The 22,613-nt window shown below is 36.9% G+C and overlaps 1 protein-coding gene across 1 annotated transcript in view; it reads right to left on the bottom strand.

Annotated features, from left to right (window-relative positions):
• Window positions 1-22,613, bottom strand: part of CLIP4 (CAP-Gly domain containing linker protein family member 4) — a 53,205-nt gene that overhangs the window by 2,788 nt on the left and 27,804 nt on the right. Inside the window, exons 9-15 of the mRNA XM_045549324.1 lie at window positions 21,665-21,805; window positions 18,952-19,041; window positions 18,046-18,189; window positions 15,334-15,468; window positions 12,252-12,375; window positions 8,412-8,476; window positions 3,733-3,805 (exon numbers count right to left, since the gene is read on the bottom strand). Of these exons, the coding sequence (XP_045405280.1) occupies window positions 3,733-3,805; window positions 8,412-8,476; window positions 12,252-12,375; window positions 15,334-15,468; window positions 18,046-18,189; window positions 18,952-19,041; window positions 21,665-21,805 (772 nt within the window). The remainder of the gene's footprint in view (window positions 1-3,732; window positions 3,806-8,411; window positions 8,477-12,251; window positions 12,376-15,333; window positions 15,469-18,045; window positions 18,190-18,951; window positions 19,042-21,664; window positions 21,806-22,613) is intronic.

The following is a 22,613-nucleotide window of genomic DNA, read 5'->3' as shown; positions in this document are numbered from 1 at the left end:
TATTCATCTGATCTCACACACACACACACACGCATAGAGAGGGAGAGATGGGGAGGACATGGGGGACAGGGAGTGAGGGAGGGGGAGAGACAGACACATGTTTAAAAATTAGGCATCTATTATTAATTAAATTATAATTCTTTTCATCTATTATTGTGCCATAAAAATGTTTCCATATCATAGTATAGTCTTTAAAAACATTACAAAAGTCACACTGAGGAAAGCTATTAAAGAATAGGGGAATATGCACATGATATATTAAGCAGAAAATCTTCCAGAAAGGTATAATAGAATATGATTCACCTAAATTTGCTTAAAAATTAAGACATATGCATCATATGCCAAAAGTATACATACCAAACTGCTAACAGTGACAACTGCATTTAGGTGACAAAATTACAAGTGATCTTTATCTGAATTTAATTTTTAATTTTTCAAATATTGTACAACCAACTTTCATAATTAAAAAAAATTTTAAAGAAAGAAGGTGGTACTAATAAATGAATTCAATATCTAAACCAAAAATTAATGGTTTGGGTAAGCACTTAACATTCTAATAAGAAAAATTAATATGATTCAAGTTACATCAAAGCTCCAAAGCACAGAGATTTGAGAAATTTTTGAAAACTACATTTATTTGTTCAAAAACATTTATTGGCCACCTATGCAACGGCCGGCAAGGGGCCAGGTTCCAGGAATCTGTGTGTAATATCAGTAAAATGTTATAAACACTGCGATGAAGACAGTGCAAGGTGCAGAATGCGCACGGGAGAGGAAGAATTCTATATCTTCTCTCTTAAGGTTTCAGGGAGACACCCCAGCGGGGACGTGACATTGGAGCTAACTTGAAAGACAAGCAGACAGAAAGGGAAAGCAGAGGTCATCATGTGAGCAAAATATACCTACTACTTTTCACTTTTTTGAAAAGCACAGAGGCTGAGAGAACTGCAGTCACTTGTGAGAATAACTACCCTGGGAGACAGTCAGGCAGGCCTTTCTGTGCTGTGACTTGGATCCGGACCTCAACCCGTGGTGGGGAATTCGAAAGCTTTCAGGGACAGGCAGGAAACACACACATCTGCTGTGACATTCGGGAAGCTGTGGCAAACTGGATTGTATGAGCCCTACTGAAGGGGTTCACATCTGGCTGACCAAGTCATGCCAATGGGCTGGATCTACAGACAGGACTCAATGAAGACTCTGAAAAGCTTTACTAATACTTACACAGTAAATTTACTATTAGTATTAGCGGAGACATTCATGACTGCATAGAGAGGAGCTGAGATAAGTTGGTCACGATGGGGATAAGACATACAATAGACCGCAGTTGGATGTACATAGTGTGAGAGAGGACGGCTGCCTTGTGCCTGACAGGTCTCTGGGATGACTGTGTCAAAATCTCAAGCTCGTTTTATTTCTCCCATTCTTGGTGCTGGACACACATAGAATTCAGAAGACAGAGAGCTGCTTCCAACCCCCTTTCTCTTTTCTCCCCTGAATGAAATGCACTAACTGCTACCAAGTCAATGCTGAGCTAGAAGACCCCCGTCCTGTCACAGAAATGGCTGTTCCTACCCAATTCCCAGTTCTCTTTCACTCACATGGGCAAACATGTCCTTTGCCCCCAAGTCCTTCAAGTTTCTTACCCAGAAATTTTCATCATCTCTGACTATGTTTTCCATGTTTCTTCTGGAAGTGTCATTTATTTCCATATAAATAAGCCAGAAAATGGTGGGTACAGTGTTTGGTAAATCTCAATAAACTCACTTTCTCAATACATTTCTTCAGAATATACCATGCTTCTAGATTAGCAACAGCACAGCACAGTGTCAACTCTGTCCCCACGGCAGAGGGTCACCCAGTCACTGAGCTGTCTCTACCCCTAAGAGCAGAGACAGATGTCATAGGACCTGCCAGCAACCTCAAAGTCTTTCTTTTGTTCCTGAGAACAGCAATCACCAAACATTTTGGTCACATATGAAGAAATAATTTCAAAAATCAATTATATATCCTTAATAAAATTATACTTATTGCTTTTTTACCTTTTTTGCGACAGAGTCTCACTGTTGCCCAGGCTAGAGTGAGTGCCGTGACATCAGCCTAGCTCACAGCAACCTCAAACTCCTGGGCTCAAGCGATCCTCCTGCCTCAGCCTCCCGAGTAGCTGAAACTACAGGTGCACGCCACCACACCTAGCTAATTTTTTGTTTCTATTTTTAGTTGCCCAGCTAAGTTTTTCTATTTTTAGTAGAGACGGGGTCTCACTCTTGCTCAGGCTGGTCTGGAACTCCTGACTTCACGGGATCTCCCGCCTGGGCCTCCCAGAGTGCTAGGATTACAGGCGTGAGCCACCGTGCCTGGCCTATTTATTGCTTTTTTAAAAAAAGGTACCAGGGTCAATCTTATATTAGCAAAGTACAAATATTAGTAAAGCTTAACTGTTTTATTTTCATAGAAAAGAGATTAAGTGCTGATATGTCCTCCTCACGTAAATAGACCATCTTGTGCATAATCGTACCTGCTATGTAATTACCAGGGTTCAGATTGTCTTTCTCCTTCCCTTGGTTCTCTGTATCATATTCTTCCACTCACCAACATCTTGACACTGATTTTGATACCTCTCCTCCTTCAGAATCCTTTGTATTCTGGCTGTTTCTTCTTAGTATTCATTCTGCCTTCTTCCATTCTGCCTAAGAACTCCTGAATATCTTCAATAAACTGGAGCATAAAGTGACTGCCCTTAAACTCTTCCAGCTACTCAAGGGAGGAGATCAATTTCAAATTTCTCAAAATTGATGATGGGTTTGAGAAAGGAAAAAAAAAAAAAAAAACCCACCCAACCCTCTAAACGGTACCCAACAGTCCCTTAAGACAAGCCAGGGTTTTCAAGTGAAATTTCAGATCCTTGTGAAGCCTGTTCCAACTGTTTCGTGCCAGAGAGCCACACTAATCACTGCCGGTGCCCAGCCAGACATCAAACTCTAGCCCTTGGGCTCTAGTTTCTAGTGGCTTCTAGGGACCTACTATTGAAGGAAGAATGTGCACTTCCCTACTCAGCTAAGTCTTTTCCCCAGGGTACTATGCATAGATTGATCGGCAGTATTTAAAAACAGAACCTCTGAATACAATCAGTCTAGAAGAGCCTCATATTCCTCTAAAAGTAAAGAAGTTTCAATAAGTTTCAGGAAACTATTGGGGGTAGTGAAGTGGGTCTGGGGGAGATAAACATAAATGAAAAAGGGCAAAGGGTATTCCCTCTACAAAGGTGCAAAAAAGGCTTTTTGAGCAATATATAGTAGTCTACAAGGGGAAGTGGGAGCATTTTTTTAAATAATTGTAAGATTCCTTTATGCAAACGGGCTTTACATTTCTTTCATGTATTGATGATATTATTAAATCAAATCTCTGATTTTTTAAGAAAAAAGAGTTTAAAATCAATCCACTCTACTCAATGAAAACATAAAATATAAACTACAACTTTTATTAACAGTACTAACCTCTGTGAAGAGAAAAATATATGCAGTATACTATTTTTAGTCACTGGTGACATTTTTAATTGAGCTTGCAAAGGAGGGAGGAAGAACTCTTCTCAACACACTTATCACACCTTTTCTCCTAAGTGTTAAATTTCTACCAAGCAATGTACAAGATACAAATTCCATTTTTCTTCCTTCACAGAATCCCATCATGTTCATCTTGAGAAGTGTTTTTCTAAATCTTCGTAATACTCACTTGGCAAAAGCATTTCTTCTGTTAATCTCTTTCTGGGAAGAAGCAGAAGTTGTGCTGAAACTTCTCCTAAAACCTAAATATGAAAGTTAAGGTTAGAAAAGGAAAAATAACTCACAAACTTTCAGTCTTTATGAAAATTTATCTTTTATAATGTCTTCTATAGATGTTCTATTATATCAAATGTTTCTCTGGAAAAATAAAGCAAAGAAGGTTAAGTAGATACAGAATATAACCGTGGTTTAGATTTCTTGACAAATTTTTATCTTTACCTTCCTGATCAAAGTGTGTACATGCATGAATAAGTTAAGAGCATGGCATTACTTTTAGAGGTTTTCATTATAAGATTTCTTGGAAATAAAACTGAATTACACCTTGATAAAGCTGATTATTTTTACTATCAAATATTATAATCTTAATAATCACTCGAAAAAAGAAAAGGATAAAATGGCTTTAAAACACTATCATTAAAGGTATCCCATTTATAAAACACTAAACAATAAACTTCAGAGCTTATGATTATTGGCATTTCCAAATAATAGAACAAAAACAAAAAGACTTCACAAAAAGTAAAATTTTTTAAAGATGTTTTTGAAAAGCAGTAAGATTTCCGGCTCTGGCAGTTACAGCAGACCAGATGTGCTGAATGAATCTCTTGATTGAAACAACTCGATTTAAAACAACTATAATTTTTTAAGAATACTATTGAGCTGACATAGAAGGCGCAATTTCAAAGAGGCTGAAAAACAAAAAGAGAAACCATTGGAGGTCACGAACACCAAAGCAACCTCCCACCTCACACCACCAGAGTTCCCACTGAACCCAGGAGACGTGGGCTTCCAGCTCTGGCTGCCCAGGAGACTGGGAGGGAAACAGCAGCGCCTGCCACGTGGGGATCCTCACAGAGATGCCTGGTCAGCGTGAGGATCCCAGACAGCCCACTGTCAGTGTGGGGTGAAAGGAGAAACAAAATGAAACGCCGGTCGGATGAAGACCAGGGGAAGTGGCTTGCGTCAACCTTAAGGCGCAGAAGTAGGGAAAATTCTCTCCCCTCAGAATTTGTGACCATGAGGCAAATTCATGTTATCTGCGTAATGTTACAAAACCTTGCCTCAAATATAAATGAAAGTAGTCCCAGGTCAGCAGAGCCTCCAGGCAACTGGCAGAAGTAAACACAGTCCCTCATATATAAAATTCTGAGTCAAATAAGCATCTCACAATAATAAATTACAAAATTCACAGGGAAGGCAGGCACCGTAAGTTAGGCTCAACAGAAGCAGATGACAGAATCAGACTCACAAAAACTTTAGATACTGAATTATTTAACATGAAATAAAAAGTAACAAAATTTAAAATGTTTGAAGACATAAAAGAAAAACTTGAAAATATGGGGAAAGAATAAGCTATGGTAAGTAACAATCAAGCAGATTTTCAAAATGAAAAGAAGGGCAATTTGCATAATTAAAATTGTTATGGCTGGATTAAGCGGCAGAACAGACATAACTGAAGAGAGAAACAGGAAACAGGAAGACTGATCTGAAGACACCCAGAGTATGGTCCCGAGTGATGAGTTGTGAAAAATACTAAAAAGGCAGGTGAAAGAGAAAGTCCAACATACAACTAAATAGAGTTTTGGAAGGAGATAATAAACAGAATAGAGAAGAAAAATCTGTGAAGTATAATGGATAAGAATTTTGCAGAATTGATAAAAGATACCAATTTCTCCATCCAGGAAGACCCACGATGCCAAACAGGATAAGCAAAAAGAAATCTCCACCTAGACACATCATAGTGAAACTGTACTATATAAAGAAACAGAGATCTTTAAAAGCATCTGAAAGGAAAAGATGAATCACCCACAACAATTTGAAGCAGTTAGACTCATGGCTGACTTCTCATCACTGACAGAAGCCAGAAAACTGTAGAAAGATATTATCAAATGTGCAAGGAGAAAATATCTTTCAACCTAAAACTATATACCCATACACCAGTAAAACTATCATTAGAAAAGACAAAAACTGAGAGAGTTTGCTACCAATAGAGCCTTTCTAAAAGGAATTTTATAGAATGTACATGAGGTAAAAACAAAATGATCCAAAGTAGAAGTTCTGAGGATTAACGAGTAAAGATATGTTAAATTATCTATAGTAATTAATAAGAAGCATGTTCCTAGAGTATAACTTTTACACAAGTAGGGGGGATAAATGAAATTTTAAAAAGGGGGGATAATGTAGGAATATAACCAGAATAAAGTCAAGAAAGAAAAACCATTTAAGTACAAAAAAAATCTGAATAGAAAACAAATAAGATAGCATAAATAATATCAGTGATATATCAGTCATTACAATAAATGCAAATGGATAAAACTTTCAGGTTAAAAAATGAAGACTGTCAGACAATATTTTTTAAAAAGTAAAACCAACTATATTCTATTTAGAAAATATTCTGAAAGTATAGGGACACAGGTTATAGTCAAAGAGGGGCAGAAAAAGATACATTAGGCAAATACTTAACCACAAGAAAGCTGGTAGAATGTAAAAAGAATTAAAAGTAATACCATTTACATCAATGTCAAAAAATTAAATACACAGGTATAAATTAACAAAACATGAACAAAGTCTATATGAGGAAAACTATAAAACTCTGATGAAAGAAACCAAAGAAGATATAAACAAATGGAGAGATATTTCACATTCGTAGATTAAAAAGACTCAATATTAAGAAGTCAGTTCTTCTCAACTTGATCTACACATTCAATGCAATCCCAGCAAGTTACTTTGTTAATATTCACTGATTGTCAAGTTTATATGGACAGGCAAAAGGCCCATAATAACCAATACAACATCAAAGGAGAAGATCAGAATCAAAGGACTGACTGACACTATTCAACTGGAAGAATTACTATAAAGCTACACTAATCTTAACAGTGTGGTACTGGCAAAAGATTAGACAAATAGATCAATGGAACAGAACAGAGAGCACGGAAATGGACCCACACAAGTATAGTCAACTGATCTTTGACAAAAGAGCAAAGACAATTCGATGGATAGTCTTTTCAACAAATACTACTGAAACAACTGGACATGCAAAATGAAAACCTAGGTACAGACCTTACACCTTTCACAAAAATTAACTCAACATGAATCATAGATCTAAACAGAAAACACAAAACTATAAAACTCCTAGAAGGTAACACAGCAGAAAAATCAGACTGATCTTGGGTTTGATGATGACTTTTTAGATAAAATACCAAAGCACAAACCATGAAAGAAAAAAATTGATAACTTGGACTTCATTAAAATTAAAAACTTCTGCTCTATGAAAGACACTGTTAAGAGTATGAAAAGACAAGCCATATACTGAGAGAAAATATTAGCAAAATATATATCTGATATATATCTGGTATTCAAAATACACAAAGAACTCAGTATTAACAAAACAATAATTTAAAAACAAGCAAAAGATATGAACGGTCATCTCATCGAAGAAGATACAGTACACCGTTACACTGTTGATTGGACACTGTTGTACACTGCAGAAATGTAAAATAGTGTAGCCATTATGGAAGAAAGTATGGCGGTTCCTCAAAAAACTAAAAAAAGAACTACCATATGATCCAGCAATGCCACTGTTGGGCACATAACCAAATGAAAGGAAATCAGTGTATGGAAGAGACACGCGCACTCCCATGTTTACGGAGCACTATTCACAATAGCCAAGATACGGAATCGACCCAAGTATCCATCAACAGATAAATGGGTCAAGAAAATATGGTATATATATCCGTAATGGAATATTACTCATCCATAAAACCAGAATGAAATCCTGTCATTTGCAGCAACAGGGATAGAACTGGAGGTCATTATGTTCAGTGAAATAAGCCAGGCACATAAAGATAAATATTGCATGTTCTCACTTACACATGGGAGCTAAAAAGTGGATCTCCTGGAGGTAGAGAGTGGAATGGTGGTTACCAGAGGCCAAGAAGGGGGGTGCAGTGTAAGAAGAGAGGTTGGTAAATGGGCACATGCAAATTAAAACCATAATGAGATACCATTTAAACCCCTCAGACTGGCAAAGGCTCTAAATCAAACAAAGCTAGTGTTAGTGAGGTGAGGAAGAACAAGACTCGGATCCACTGAGGATGGGAGAGTGCAATACAGTTTGGCATCACCTACGAAGGTTGAGAATACAGGTATCCCACGCCTGGCAATCCGAGAGAAACTTCTGCACGTGTGCATAATAGCATAGTTTGTAACATTAAAAAACAGGATATAGTCCAAATAACCATCAATGATAGAATAATATATTTCAATGGAATGCTAAATAACAAAGTAGGAAACAATCAAAACTAAACATATTATTTATTGATACATCTATATATGGGTTTTAAAAATACAAAGAAAATCAAGGGAATAATGAATATAAAATTCAAGACTCATATACCTGAGGATGGGGTACATGAAGAGGGAGGCAGATGGGGGTGTGGGGTGCTCGAGGGTCCTACAGTACAGGTAATTATCTTCTTCAGCTGGGGGGTGGGTAACACAGGTTGACTCCCTGTTTACACAAACTATACATTTTATATACTCTTGCTTACTTATATACTTCACAATAAAAAAACTGTCAATAAACAGAAGCAAAGAAATAATTATTAGGAATGCAAAACTGTGTAATCTTACCAGGATAAGAATGATTCTGTTTATTTGAAGAAATTTCTGAAAGAGTATCCAGGGAATCTGTTAGTCTGTGAATAAAACAAAGTACATCTCATTAGAAGTAGCTGATCTCCAGATTTAAGACTGGCTCTTAACTAAGGTTTTCACACCAATTGCTACTTGTTATTTCATTCATCCAACAAATATTTACTGAGCACCCGTCATGAGACAGGAAGGAGCTTGAATCTCAATGTGCACGGGAGACAGGCAATAATCACACAGAAGAGGTCCTGGCTATCTCAGGCTAATTAGTATGCAAAAAATCAACTTAAAGTGAATTCCCTTAAACTACCGACATGCCTATTTCTTTGGAACTTTGTCTTCAAAGGTGAAACTAAAAAATATGAAAATAAGTTTATATTAAATTTAACAAATGTTAGATTAAAATTATTTTAAAAATCACTAATTCTTAAACTGGAAGAAAGAGATATTGGCTGAGTTTGTGTATGTGTATGATTTTTCTGACAAGACTGTATAGCTAATACAGGTCAACATCCTTTGCTTTTTATTTGACTCCAAGCACAATCATAAAGGTCACTTTCCCAATGGGCTTCCCTTCATTTGTTGATATTCAAATCATTCTTTATTTTAATAAAGCCAATCCTGACAGCCTCATTCTCTTTCAACTGTTTACTGACCTAAATCTGCAAGTCCTTCATGTGTCAATCACTTCCTCCAGCATATTTTATTACTATTAAGAAATCCTGCAACTCTTGCAATATTTGCAATTTCCTCTTGCAACTCACATGCATCATTGTTTTTATTTCTGAGCATTATAGGGGTACAAACATTTTGGTTACATAAATTGCTTTTGTACCATTTATGTTAAAGTTACAAGTGTGCCCATCCGCCAGGTAGTGTGCACTGCACCCATGAGGTGTGAATTTACCACTCCCCTCCTGCACCTGCTTGATTTCTGATAAACGTTATTTCCATATGTGCACATAAGTGTTGATCAATTAGTTCCAATTTAATGGTGAGTGCATGTGGTGTTTGTTTTTCCATTCTTGTGATACTTCACTTAGAAGAATGGTCATATGTATCATTTTTAAATGATACACAACATAGAGCAATCAATGAGAGACTGATGGACACAAAGAATATGATGTGATGAACAGGACAGATACCTGAATGAAGTGGTAACAGGTAGCTGAGAGGCACTTAATTCTAAAAATGATCAGTTCATTAGCAAAAGTGCCTGGTAAGAACTAAGGAAATGCTAATGAAGATCACTTGGGCAGTGTGTGTGTTTGTGTGTGTTTGTGTGGGGGGGGGTGTGCACACACGTGCCCGTGTGCACATGTGTATGTGTGAGATTAGATTAAATCTAGTCAGTGAGTATTCTTAGAGTTTCTCTAAAGAAATTTTAATTGATTTATATATTAACAGAAAGAAAAGGTGTTAACTAAGTGACAGCTGGGTGATAGCAGGTGGGTCTAAAAAGCTATCCAAGCAGAGAAAATAACATGTACAAAGATTCTGGGATAACAGGCACATTTTAAAAACAGAAAGGGGGAAAAAATGCCCGCTATAACCCTGAGGAGGAGTAAAATGAAAGGTGAGATTGTGATTGGTCACTACCTGATTAAGACTGTCCTCAGGCAATCCCCAGTTTAAAATATTTCCATCTTCAAGATTAGTGGTGTCTTTAAAGGGCTCCAAAGTTGGTTTGGATTAGAAACTCCTCAAAATCAGGGACCATGTTGGTTTTACTTGCTCACAGAATGCCTAGCACAGCACAAGTGCTAAAAGACACTTAATAGTATCTGATGCTGATGAATGAAACAATCAGAAGATGACAGGAAGACAGCTGGATCGAGAGAGCAGTTCATTTAGAGAGAGCCTCTTTCTTTTAAGAGGGGGAGGCTTTTAAATGCACTACCTTAAAGATGACCAAAATAGAAGATGAGTAAATAACTATGTAATAAACAAGTGCTTCATAAACTAAGCAAGAAAAAAAATGAAACCATGAGAAAGTAAGTGGCTTCACAATATAAAGGAGAAAAGGCTGTCATAGCATGAAAAGCACTGAACTAGAAATCAGATTCGATCGATATTTACCGTTCCTAAACTATGCCAAACTATGTACTCTGGGTAATCAAAGATCAAAAGAAGAGTCCCCGTCCTCTTGTAAGAGACTGTGGCCATGAAGATGCGCCCAAAGTAATATGAGAACACAGGAGACTCTGGTGACTCAGCACAGATTTTACTCCCAAATCCATCATTTACAGGATACAGGTCCTGAAAAAAGTCACTGAGGCTCTTTTAACTGCTACAGGGTTATGGTGAGGAGCACACATTCTGACACTAGACTACCTGGGAGCACAGCTCATTTCACCTACCTGTGTCTCACTTTCCTCGTCTGTGAATAACCACAGGGTTACTGTGGAGGGGAAAGGGGTTAACACGTGGAGAGCACTGGAAACGGTGCTCAGCACACAGAAACACTATACATAGCTATCACCTCCTTATCTTCATTTACAAAATGACTACAAAAAAGAGCAATCTGTCTAAAAGCAAGGAAAAAACACTAACAACAAAACAACACGCCTAGGCTGAGTCCAGCTCCACCATTAATTAGCTATATGACTTTAGCTAAGTGACTTACCTCTTGCAACTTGTTTCTTCACTGAAAAATGAGAATGATCCTAATAACTTACAGCTCACTGGGCTTGGGGGAATTAATGGAATATACATCTAAAGTACACTGCACAGAGCCTGCCACTTACTAAATGCTCAATAAGAGTTTGTGATGGTTACTGTTATTTTCCAGCTTACCTGACCAAATACTTATTGGGATCAAATGAACAACATTTAAGTGAAGATACTTTATAAACTACAAAGCATTGTACATTAAATGCTATATTATCATAAATAAGAAGAAAAATTATATCAAGTACATCAAAAAGAAGGAAATTAATGTAAAAAATCACATACAATTCTTCAACAAGAAAAATAAACTAAAGAATAAATGGATATAAAAACTTAAATTGGCTAGGAAGTAGGCACAACAGTCCAGCTCTAGGGGAAAGCTGTAATAGACAAGACGCCCAGAACTACTGCAATCGTAGTTCTGGTCTCATGAATGTGATTATACCATTTATGTTCTCTCTTATGTAGAGATTAGTATCCCCCTTCCCATCCACTGAACAGCATAGCAAGCTAACTTCTTCCAGCACGTAAGAGAAGTCATTTCACCTGATGGTACCTGCAATTTCATGAGGATTTGTTCCTGCTCAACTTATTTTTTAAAACCAGATAAGGCGATACGGAAGTGAACTATCTTAAGAAGAAACACTGAGGAGGTATATTATATAAAAATCCTTGAAGCTTCACTTCCCCCAAAGATCTACTGCCTATCTATTTTTGAAAACTAAAGAAATCAGAGGAAAAAGCCATTTTGGTTCCATTAGGTTTGTAGGAGAATGAATGGGGTGCCTGCTGGCAGGAAATTTAATGTAGTTAGGATGTGACTGAAGCAATCAGAGAGCATTTTTACTTTTGTTTGCATGACAGATTAAGCTTGCTGCTCTCACTGTTCTTAGCTGCAAACGCCACTTCTAATAGCCTACACATACTCATAGGGTTTGCAAATGAGGAATAAAGGAGGTTTTCAAAATTGCAAATCCTCAGCAAAGCAAATTTAGCTTTCCATGAGCCTTCTCTCTGAAGAAGGTGGTTGGTTAACCCCTTGAAAAGTCGACGTGAGCTACAGTCAGGGAATGTCTTTAATATAAAATTAGGGTCTCTATCTGCAAATTACAAAAGGTCCCTGTGAGTAAACATAAATTCCATTTAACTCACCTTTGCACCCTGGATGGGGGAGCAAATATTCCATATCTTGGAGAACAACTAAAATACTGCACACCTCCAACCGAACCGTCATTCTTGCCGTGGGGTTTTTCAAGCTCTATACCATACCAATATCCTAGAACATGAATATTGCATTTTAAAAGCATCTGTGCTTTATCCAAAATCATCATGCTATTATACAACCCCAAAGTCTAGAAGGTTTAACATTTTCACAAATGACCAAAATGATGAAAGATCACCATAACCAATAAGCTTTCAAATGATGAAATTAGAAAATAAAATTTGACAATGAACAGGAAAAACCTTTTACAAGCATAATTGCAGAGTAGTACATTAAGGGAGAAAAATAAAATGCAAAAACACAGATAGGGCAAGGATCAGCTATTATGCAAGCAATGTGTGACTAAAATATATCTAAAAGCTATAATGAATAAGAAACTGTCAATACTTGACTGAGTAATATAGTATGTTTCAGTGAAGGAAGTGAAACATAATATTGAGATGTATAAATCACAAAATGAACATGCAATGTTTTTATTTTATTCTCCCAATATTAGAATACCACAAACAGTTCTCACATATTTAAAGGACAAAAAATTATATAGAAAATATCCCTAGACATAATGACTCTGCTTTTTTTTCTACCCAACATAAAATGAAAAATCATTTTTTACCTAAATGAGACTTAGGTTAGCTATTAATAATAATGTTTTAAAAGACTTTTAGTATTCAAAAAGACCTACTCTGAGGAAAATAATGGGATTTCCCTTTCTAGAGAACCTAAAATTAAAGTCTCAAGGCTGCTTTTATTGTGGTTTCACTCAGTATAAGGTAAATGGAAACATACTCCTAAAATAAGGATTTTCAACCTGAGGGGGCCTTGAGACCAGTTTAAAATGTCTAACAGTCCATTCATTTGTGATATAAAAGGAGAGTATGGCAGTAATTGAATTTGCTCTCTTACATAGTTATACTATGTAATATAAGTAATGTCCACAAACCTATTGTTAAGCCATACTAATGCTCTGAAAATAGGTTTCCAAGTCTCTGAATGTCCCAAACCTGGTTAGTCTGGCTGCCATTGTTACTTCTCTGAGTGCCACAGCTATAATTTTTCAAGTTTTACTTCCTGTCTTTGATGCTTTCCTCTATGATTTTTGCATTTTCCCATTTTATCATATAATTGCTACATGTTTACCATATAACTCTTGAAAATGTGTAACATACAGCAGAAATACATTATGACGAGTGTTAATAAAGTGACTACACATCGGTAGTCACATGGTATGGATGGCTCCCCATTAAAATGTTAATTTTCTTTCTCAAGGTGGCACAGATAAATATGTTGAAGCGGTTAAACATGACCTCTCCCAGGTCTTAGATCTCATGATCTAGAAAATGCCTAGATATTACCACTGTTCTATAGAAATGACTGATCTAATTCTGATGCCAAAAGAAATATGTGCCACTATCTCCTTACAAGACAGAATGACTTCAATAAAAAGTTACCAACTTTTATGTTTGCTTATTGCTTCCCAAATTTCTAAATAAGTTCTAAATGCTTTACATTAGGAATTTAGAAATTAAAAGTCAACCTAAAATGATGAATTGTGTTCAAAGAATCAAACCATTCTAACCTAATTTAATATAATCAGAGAAGGAAAACTCTCTGATTATAGCGTAATTATGAAAAATAACCTACCTGTGGGATTCTTAAGTTTTTATTTGAGAACTATATTAAGCACATCTTAACTAATCTCAATTACTACCTGGAGACCTAAGAGAGTCATGAATTATAAAACATATAACCCATCTCAAACCCATTAGTTGGCTTACAATTAAAGGTGGTATTAACGAAACAAGAATGTGTGGGGAGACAGATCTCTACAGCTCTCTTATGTTTCTCCATGTCTTATGGGCAGAGGTAGTGACTGCCTCTGTTCCAGACTATCTTTTCATGGATGTCTGTACAGGGGACAGCTTTGGAGGACAGACATAGGCTCTCTCCAAAGCAAAAGGAAGGCATGCTGAGCAGTAAGTTCAGTATAAGGGTTCAGATTCCTTACGCTCAGCATTCCTCTCCTGGAACATAAACCACTGGGCATGCAGGTGTCACCTAGCCCTCTCTCTTTCACTCTGTGGGAATTGGGGCTCAGAGAACAATTCGAGAAAATGCTGATACTCTGGCTACTTCTATTATCGTGAGTACTAAAGTCCCTTGTCTTTGACTCAGGATTCTTATGTCTTCTACCAACATCTATAAAACCGTGGCAGGCTAATTTGTTAGCATGCAAATAGGTAAAAACTCAGATCCTTCAGCATTCATGGCAGAATGCTACAAACTTTAAAAAAAAAAAAAAATCAATGTTCTAGGTAACCTTTTCCTAAAATGCTACAATGCCACCATGTGTTAAAATAGCATACTGCTATTTAAAACATAAAAACATGGTTTCATTCAACTGGCTTCTATTTAAAATTATAATCACTGAAAATGCAAAAGAAAGTAATCTTTACTTTTGGAAACACAATATTAAGTATAGATTGGAATGTAAATATAAATATACAAACTTGTCTTTTTAAGGTCCCAGGGTAGACAAAAGCTTTTTCAGTTTCCTTTAAACCCTTTTGCCTACTTTTCTCTTCAAGCCACTCTGCTAAAAGCTGTATCATTAACTCATTATCTGCTCATTTTAAAGATTATGCTTAGCAAAAATCTAATCTTAATATGTCTCTCCTGTCATTTAGCACACTTGACAATCAGTGAGAGTCAAATTGGAGAGTTATAATTAATTTTTCTTAGCATATCCAGGGTATAAATAATAAAAAATATATAGCTAATTTTAACATTAGACAATTTAAAACAAAACTGGCAAGAAAAATTTATGGATTGATAATAGTCAACCTAGTAAAAAACAGCCTGGTTTTAATCATTACTTACATTTTCTGTGACATAGCTACCATCCAAAAGAACTGTTAAGAATTCTCTATGATTCAATTTTATTTACATGTAAAATTTTAAAACTTTTACATTCTAAAAAATTCAAATTGAGCAAACAATACACAGATGAGTTACCTGGAGCAAAATTTGTTGTCCCAAAGAACTTAATGGTACCGATTCTCTGGCCTACCACCAACACGCGGTCTCCAAGGTGGAGTTCTCCTTCACAGTGGGTATTATTTGCTATAGATGTTGCTGAAGAATTCAAACCTGTTTAAGTGGTTGGTGGGCAGGAAGGTGCAAGGCAAGAAAAGAGGAGAGAAAACAAAGGGGGAAAATACTCAAAAAGCACATTAGCCAAAAACTCACTATGCATTCTATGGCTTTCCTTATGTCATCTACAGTTGTACTATATTTCTCACGTGTGAGGTCAAGCTACTGAAAGGATTTCCTGAAAATTATTACCATGAGAAATTCGTAAAACCTGATTCTTAGTAAAGTATCAACTCTGCTAGGATTGCCTGGTACACTTTCTTCTAGAACATGGGTCAGCAAACGTTTTCTGTAAAGAGATAGATAGTAAATATTCTAGCCTTTGCAAGCCATACCATCTCCGTCACAACTACTCAACTCTGCTGTTGTAGCATGAAAGTGAATATAGACGATACATTGAAAAATACGTGCATGGATTTGTTCTATTAAAACTTCACAAAAACAGGTGGTAGGTCAGATCTGGCCCATGGGCCACAGTATGCCAATTCCTACTCTAGTAAAGTGCTAGAATTATAGTTGTTTACCTGGATTCAGTGTAAATAGTACAAAAAGGAATGTGATTTGGAGGTAAAATTGCTGTAAGATTACAATTACCCCAAATTTATTTCCTTATTAAGAACAAAACCCCTCCCTTCTCAACTTGATGAAAAACTAAACCCTGAAATGCCCACTATTAAACATCGGAAGTCCTAGAGAAACACTGTCTAGAAAGCTGTTCAAATATAACAGCTGCAAGAGAAGAGGTGTGCCCTTGAGACTTGTTCCATCAGTACATAAGCTGAGACTTCAACAGCTGGCATCCAGCAAGGCCCAGAGAACCCTAGATGAGTACGTGGGATGGAGGATAAGTCATACTGTGAAAAAGGGAGAAACTAAAAATATGGTAACTAAAGAAGTGACATAAACCCATGGAGAAGGAAGGTCTGGATAATGCACTACACCAAAAAGTCCCAGGCCCTCATAATGACTAGCACATCACAGTCCACAAAGTGCTTTTCACAATAACTGTAACGATAAATAAGATACAAACTCGGGAATTAACTAAGGCACAGTGTGCGCAGCCAGTAAGTGGCACACCTAGATGAAAACCCGGACCCTCTGACCAGACATCTCAGGCCTGTCCCCATGGTGCCTGTAGACAATGGACCAAAGATGGTAAGTCCAATAATGGGGTACATGAGGCTAAGTGCAGACCACAGGCTTCCTCCCCTGCCTTTCCCATTCCCCAGAGCCTTTCTTTACATTCTTCTTTCTCTAATTCTTTAACCTAACTTTCCATTATTGCCCATTCTCTGCAGTCCACATCTCCCTCAAATGCAAATCTATAGAAAAAGTAGAAAATCTACTCATCTAGGTAATGTCTCTGGAGTTCCTAACAAGGACTCCCCCATTCTCTGCCCCTCCCCCCGGGAAAGACCCTCGATCTCACTCCAAAAACTCTCTTCATCTTCACTATTATTTATGCCTACACAACTCTCAAATTTATTTTTTTAAAAAAGGTAAATATATAGGCACACTAGAACTACTCGGCATAAAAGGTTAAAAAAAAGAGCAATTCCATACCCACATATAAATTTTAAAATGAAGTAAATGTAAAAAGTCCATACACCAAATGAAAGGGGCCTTGAAACGTGGAAAGGAGGACAAGCAGGATCCCACTGCACCTCCTCACCTCTGCCCCCCACACCTTAAAGTAAAATTGGCTGGGGTGTGGGGAGGGGGAGCTATTCAGAGAATAATTAGGTCAGCAAAACTTCCATGTCCCCTACTTTTCGGGTCCCACCTTTAAGGTTTATTACGTAAATGTTACTGTTGAGGGTTTGCAGTTTCTTCCCTATTCAATAAAATAAGTATTTCAAAAGGAAAAAAAAAATCCTGTCACAAACATTTTCTATAACAAAACATTGGTTCAGTACAAGTATTAGAAGTATTAGAAAAAGAATCTAGTAATTATTTTGAGGTTTGTTAAGAACAATTTATGCTAAGACGGGTTCATTTTTTTTTTTCTGGACAAGTTTACTAAATAAATAAATAAGTGAACTGCAATAGACACAATCTATGTCAATTTCAAAAAGAAATCTGATAAAGTATTTTATATGTCCTTACATGTAACTGAAGAAATGTGGACTGAATGAGATTATGCAGGGTCCACGGCTAATTAAAAAGCCATCTCAGAACAGTCATTGTCATCCTGGAAGGGGACTCTCTGACCTTCTCCTACATGGTTTTAAACAATCACTTGAATAAAAACAGGGGATGTGCTTTTTAAATATGAAGATGACACAAAGGCATGTGAAAAAGCTAATATGCAAAATGCAAGAAACAAAATTCAGATGGGACAAAACCACTAAGAATAAATTAAATGACGATAAATGCAAAGTCTTTTATCTATCCAACAGCAAAATGAAGAGTCCTTAAGGCTTAAGGCTCAGGGGGAGGCAGGGAAGAGTGCAAAGTAGTTCACTCTGATTGAAGTAAAGGGTTCCTTCTACACATTTAAAAAGAGCAAATCTACTTACAAACAAACCAAGATAAAAAACACCAAGAAAGCCTGGTTGAAAAAGCCATAGATACCAGCACTGGCTCTGGATGACAGAGAAGAGCTTTTGCTCATTGTCTTCTTGTTATTGCTGCTTGCACTCAGTTTTTTGGGGTAGCTCTGTTTGTGCTCCAAAGACGATGTAGAAGAGGAGCTGCTGATAGATCCATGCAGGGTAACTAAAACAGATAACGAAAAAGAACATAGCAAAGGGTGGGAAACAAGAAGTGGACCAATAAGCTTTTCCAGGCAAATCTTTCTGGAACTCTCCATCTAGCTTCCTCAAGTATGGATTATTTAGTGTCAATTTAAATGTCTGATTTCATCCAAATATACGGCAGTTTACACATAAAAGGTTTTATATCACAAGCAGCAGTATTTTAAGGATTCACACTTTAATATCACAATCTTACATAGGAGGTGTCACCATATCAATTAATGTAAACTGCCTACCTAATCTAACCACCACTATCACTCACCTCTCACCTTAGATGAGATGGTGGAGTCTCAGCTTATTTATACAAAAAAACAAAAAATGCTATTAGTATGTTTTAAGGTAACAAATGTTTAATATTAAAATGTTTTGAGTTAAACCAGAAGGCAAGCAGGAATACTCATGTGGTATTCACCTAGTGATTTGGTAACTGAGGGAAACTGAAACATTTTTGTCAAGTCATTTGTACTATGGAGTTTCCTTTTATGCCCTCTTGCACTCTATTCCAGTAGCCCTCTAATTTAACTAAGACATAAGAATCACGGTACAGGCTTTTATACAAAAAAAAAAATGCATATGCTTTATTATGTGCTGCTTAACGGATTGCCAAGGGCAATTTTTACAAACTTTAAAACTTAACCCCCAAATAAGCTGTTTTTCTACTATATTATTTTAAAGTTCCATCAGAAATTAAAATGTGAGAAACAGAAGTTATAAGTTACGTTACCATCTTTCTCCGTTACAGCTTTCGATTCTTCAGCAGGAGGTAATGAAAGTGTTGATTCAGAAGCACTATCTTTTTTTGATGTCATTAATCCTAGGACACAAAATAAAACACTTTCAGCAAGGCTTCTGTTTAACATTAAAACCATACTTTTTAAAAGCACACACATCCCTCATTATCTAAATCTTACGCACTTGTGAAAACATGTTGGATAATAAATTCATAGACAGCCGAGACCAGTATTTAATTATTTAAAGGAGAAAGAAAAGAATGCATTCCCAGTCCATCTGAAAACCCCAATTTCCCCACATATCACTAAAATATATTTTTCAGCTATATAACAATCCACTAAGGACTGAGGGTTAGGTCAGATTTCTTCCAGAGAATAATGGTGGCATGATCCGAAGAACTGAGGGTAGGAATTCTGGTGGGACAAAAAGAAAATCCTAAAGACACAGAGAATGGTGGGTAGCTTGGCTGGAACCGAGTACTTCTCGGAGAGAAGACAGACAAGTCTCAGGAAAACCTCAGAAGGCAGTGGTGTCTGGCTAAGGAACTGGAACTCCACAGTAGAGAATAAGCCTCTGCTGGGCTTTGAAAAGGAGGACTGGCATGAACAGAATTCTAGCTCAGTAACATTCTCCTGGCAGCAAGGTCTAGAAGGAAAACAGAGGAGGGAAGGCTGGAAGCAGGGACCAGCCAGAATTTATTACAATAGTCCAGGTATAAGAGTCTGAACTAGACTAGCACAAACTGGAGGAGGTGGATTAGGGAGATTTTACGAAGGCAACCTGCAGAGTGAATTTCTTATTTTTCAGTTATTTTTCTGTTCTAAAATATCCATTTGGTCCTTTTTATTTGAATTTTTATTGAGATAATTGGAGATTCATATAAAGTTGTAAAAAACATATAAGGAGATCCCTTGTACACTTTGTCCAGCTTCCCCCAAGGGTAACATGCTGCAAAGCCACAGTATAATATCCCAACCAGGACACTGAGATTGATGCAATTCACCAATCTTACATTAACACAGGTTTATTTGTACCTGTTTGTGTGTGTCTGTACACACACATGTATATCATTTGGTTCTTTTTCATATATTCAACTTCTCTGTTGAAACTTTTTTCCATTTGTTTCGAGAGTGTTCACTCTTAATTCTTACAGCATGGTTATAATACAGTCTTTAAAGTCTATATATGTTCATTGCAACATCTGTGTCATCTCGAAGCTCCCATGCTTTGTCATTTTCCTTGCAAGATGTGGAGATTTTTTTGGTTTTTCATATTTTGAGTAATTTTGAATTGCATCCTATATATTTTGAACATTATGTCATGGTACACTGGGTCTTGTTTAAATCAATGGAGTATGTTGACTGATTTGTTTTGCTTTAGCAGGTAGTCAACCCAGGTAGGTTCAGGCTGGAAGTTCCTCCCCACCTTCTGTGCACTGTGATCCCAATGTCAATTCAGTTTCTCCACCTTTGCTGTGCTATTTGGAGCTCTCCCATGTGTTGTGCCACCCAGCAGTCAGTCTGGGACCTAAGCAGCAGTCTACCAAGGAGACCAAAGCCTTTGGTTAGATCTGTACAGGCATAACTTGGAGCAGGCCTAGGAGCTCACATCAGCATTCTGAGGTCATTTCTTGGGCCCCTCTCCAGGATCTCCCTGACACTTCCTGCTCCAGAGCACCCATGCCTCATATTTGGAGTACAATGCCCAGGCTTTGGTATCCTGCTCTGTCATACAATCTCCTAAGAATGATTCTGCCTCTGTGGCCAAGCAGTGAGAAAACAGAAAAAAAAAACCAAGAGGGATTCCATCCATGTTCTTGGGACCACAGTTTCTCTGGTCAGAGATAAGAGTTCCCCTTCCTTGGGGTTCTAGGTGCCTGTCCTTATGAAGCACCTATTTTGTGCTATGTGCTACAGTGAATACAAAATTACAGAATACTCTCACAGTCCATGAAAAGCTTAAAAAGTTTGCCAAGAGAATAAAAGATTTGCATAAATAAAGCAATCACATGACAAAACCCAAGATAACAATTAGCAATTGTGGTATGGATAAAAAGTGCATACAAAGTTAGAGAATAAAGAGATTAAAGAGAGCTGAAGTCATCAGGGAAGTTTTCGTGGAGAAACAGGATCTGCACAAAAGGAGGTAAAGAATGGTGAGGACCTCAAAAGGCAGAAGTTACTGTACCCAGATAAAAAGCATGAGACAAAATTATGAATGGAGGAATGAGAACAATGTATGGGAAAGACAGGGAAGAAACGTAACAAACCACAGTTCAACAATGGAGGCGGTATGAGACTACATCGAATAAAGAGGACTTGCCTGTTAGTTTCAAGAGTCAGGACTTTTTCTGATAAAAAAGAAGTCACTACACATCCTCGAATAGGTGAGGAACATAAAGCTAGCTGTGTTTCACAAAGATTTGGAGGAGGTAAAAAAAAAAATCTAGCTTTGAGGTTAGATTATGGGGTGATAAAGGTATGGAGACAACAGGAAGAAAAGGAAGGAACAAATCTGAAATTGTCTTGTTAAGAGAGAAAATCGTTAATCATGGCTGAGGTTTAAAAACACTTAAGATGCAGGTTTTATTAAATTCAGGTTTCCCAGCTGGCTAACAAAAAAGAGTGAAACAATATAAATATTAGAAATTTCACAAATAAAATTAAAATGCTAACGAAGACAGCTAAGTTTCTAGTTTGACCTACCAGTATTTACTTTTGACGTTACATGAGCTACATCAATTTTCTGGGACCTAATGAGAGGTACAGCAGCTTTTGCAGGAGTGTGTACTGTATTCTTCCTTCGATCTTTTGCTTTACTTATCTTTGAAAGAGGTGCAAAAATACCTGAAGGAGAATGTATAATTTGAGTTAGTGTTAAACAATTAAAAACACCTCAAATAAAGGGGCAAGTACAAGTAGTTAATAATATAAACCTTTAAGTTCTTCTTTGGTGCCTACGTGTCCTGTAGTGAAAGACAGGAAAAAAAAAAATACTTGCCCTCAATGAGCTTACAATCTAGTTGTCAAGACTAACAACACACCAATAATTTAAGAACCACATAAAAGATATGTAATCAGGTGTTAAGTGAAATTCAGGGAAAAAGTAAAATAAGAAAAGGTAACAACAGTTTTGTATTATTTATAAGCCATTGGCAAGTTAACAGTGAGCTATACAGTATAAAATCTTATTCTTCCATGTCACCTTTTATCTCCTTTGGAAACTTATATTTATCCCACATTATAGCTTTTTACATCCAGGTCTTATCTCTCCTACAGCCTGTGCACCTTTTAAAGAGAAATTTCAAAGTTACTCAATTATGCATTCCTTCACTGTACCTAAATTACAGCGCCTTACACATAGTAGAGATACAACACATCTTTCTGAATACAAAACATAATCTCCCCAAAAGGCTGAGTCTTCAGTTCCTGACAACCAGAAACAATACAGTGTGGTGGGGAGGGGTGGAACACAGGGGCAGGGGCTGGGGCTGGGGCCGCCTATCCACAGCAGCTGGGAGGATAAAATTGCATTAAAAAGGAGTTCATCCAGGCAGGAAAATAGCCAGTATAAATAAGTATGCACAGACACTAGAGATAGCGCATACAGACTATAAATATCAAGATAATCTGGCTAAGATATTTAAAAAGAGAA

Source organism: Lemur catta, chromosome 4, assembly GCF_020740605.2.
Source record: "Lemur catta isolate mLemCat1 chromosome 4, mLemCat1.pri, whole genome shotgun sequence".
Lineage (NCBI taxonomy): Eukaryota > Metazoa > Chordata > Mammalia > Primates > Lemuridae > Lemur > Lemur catta.
The sequence above is the reverse complement of the archived record's forward strand: the minus strand, read 5'-3'. Positions and strand labels throughout refer to the sequence as shown.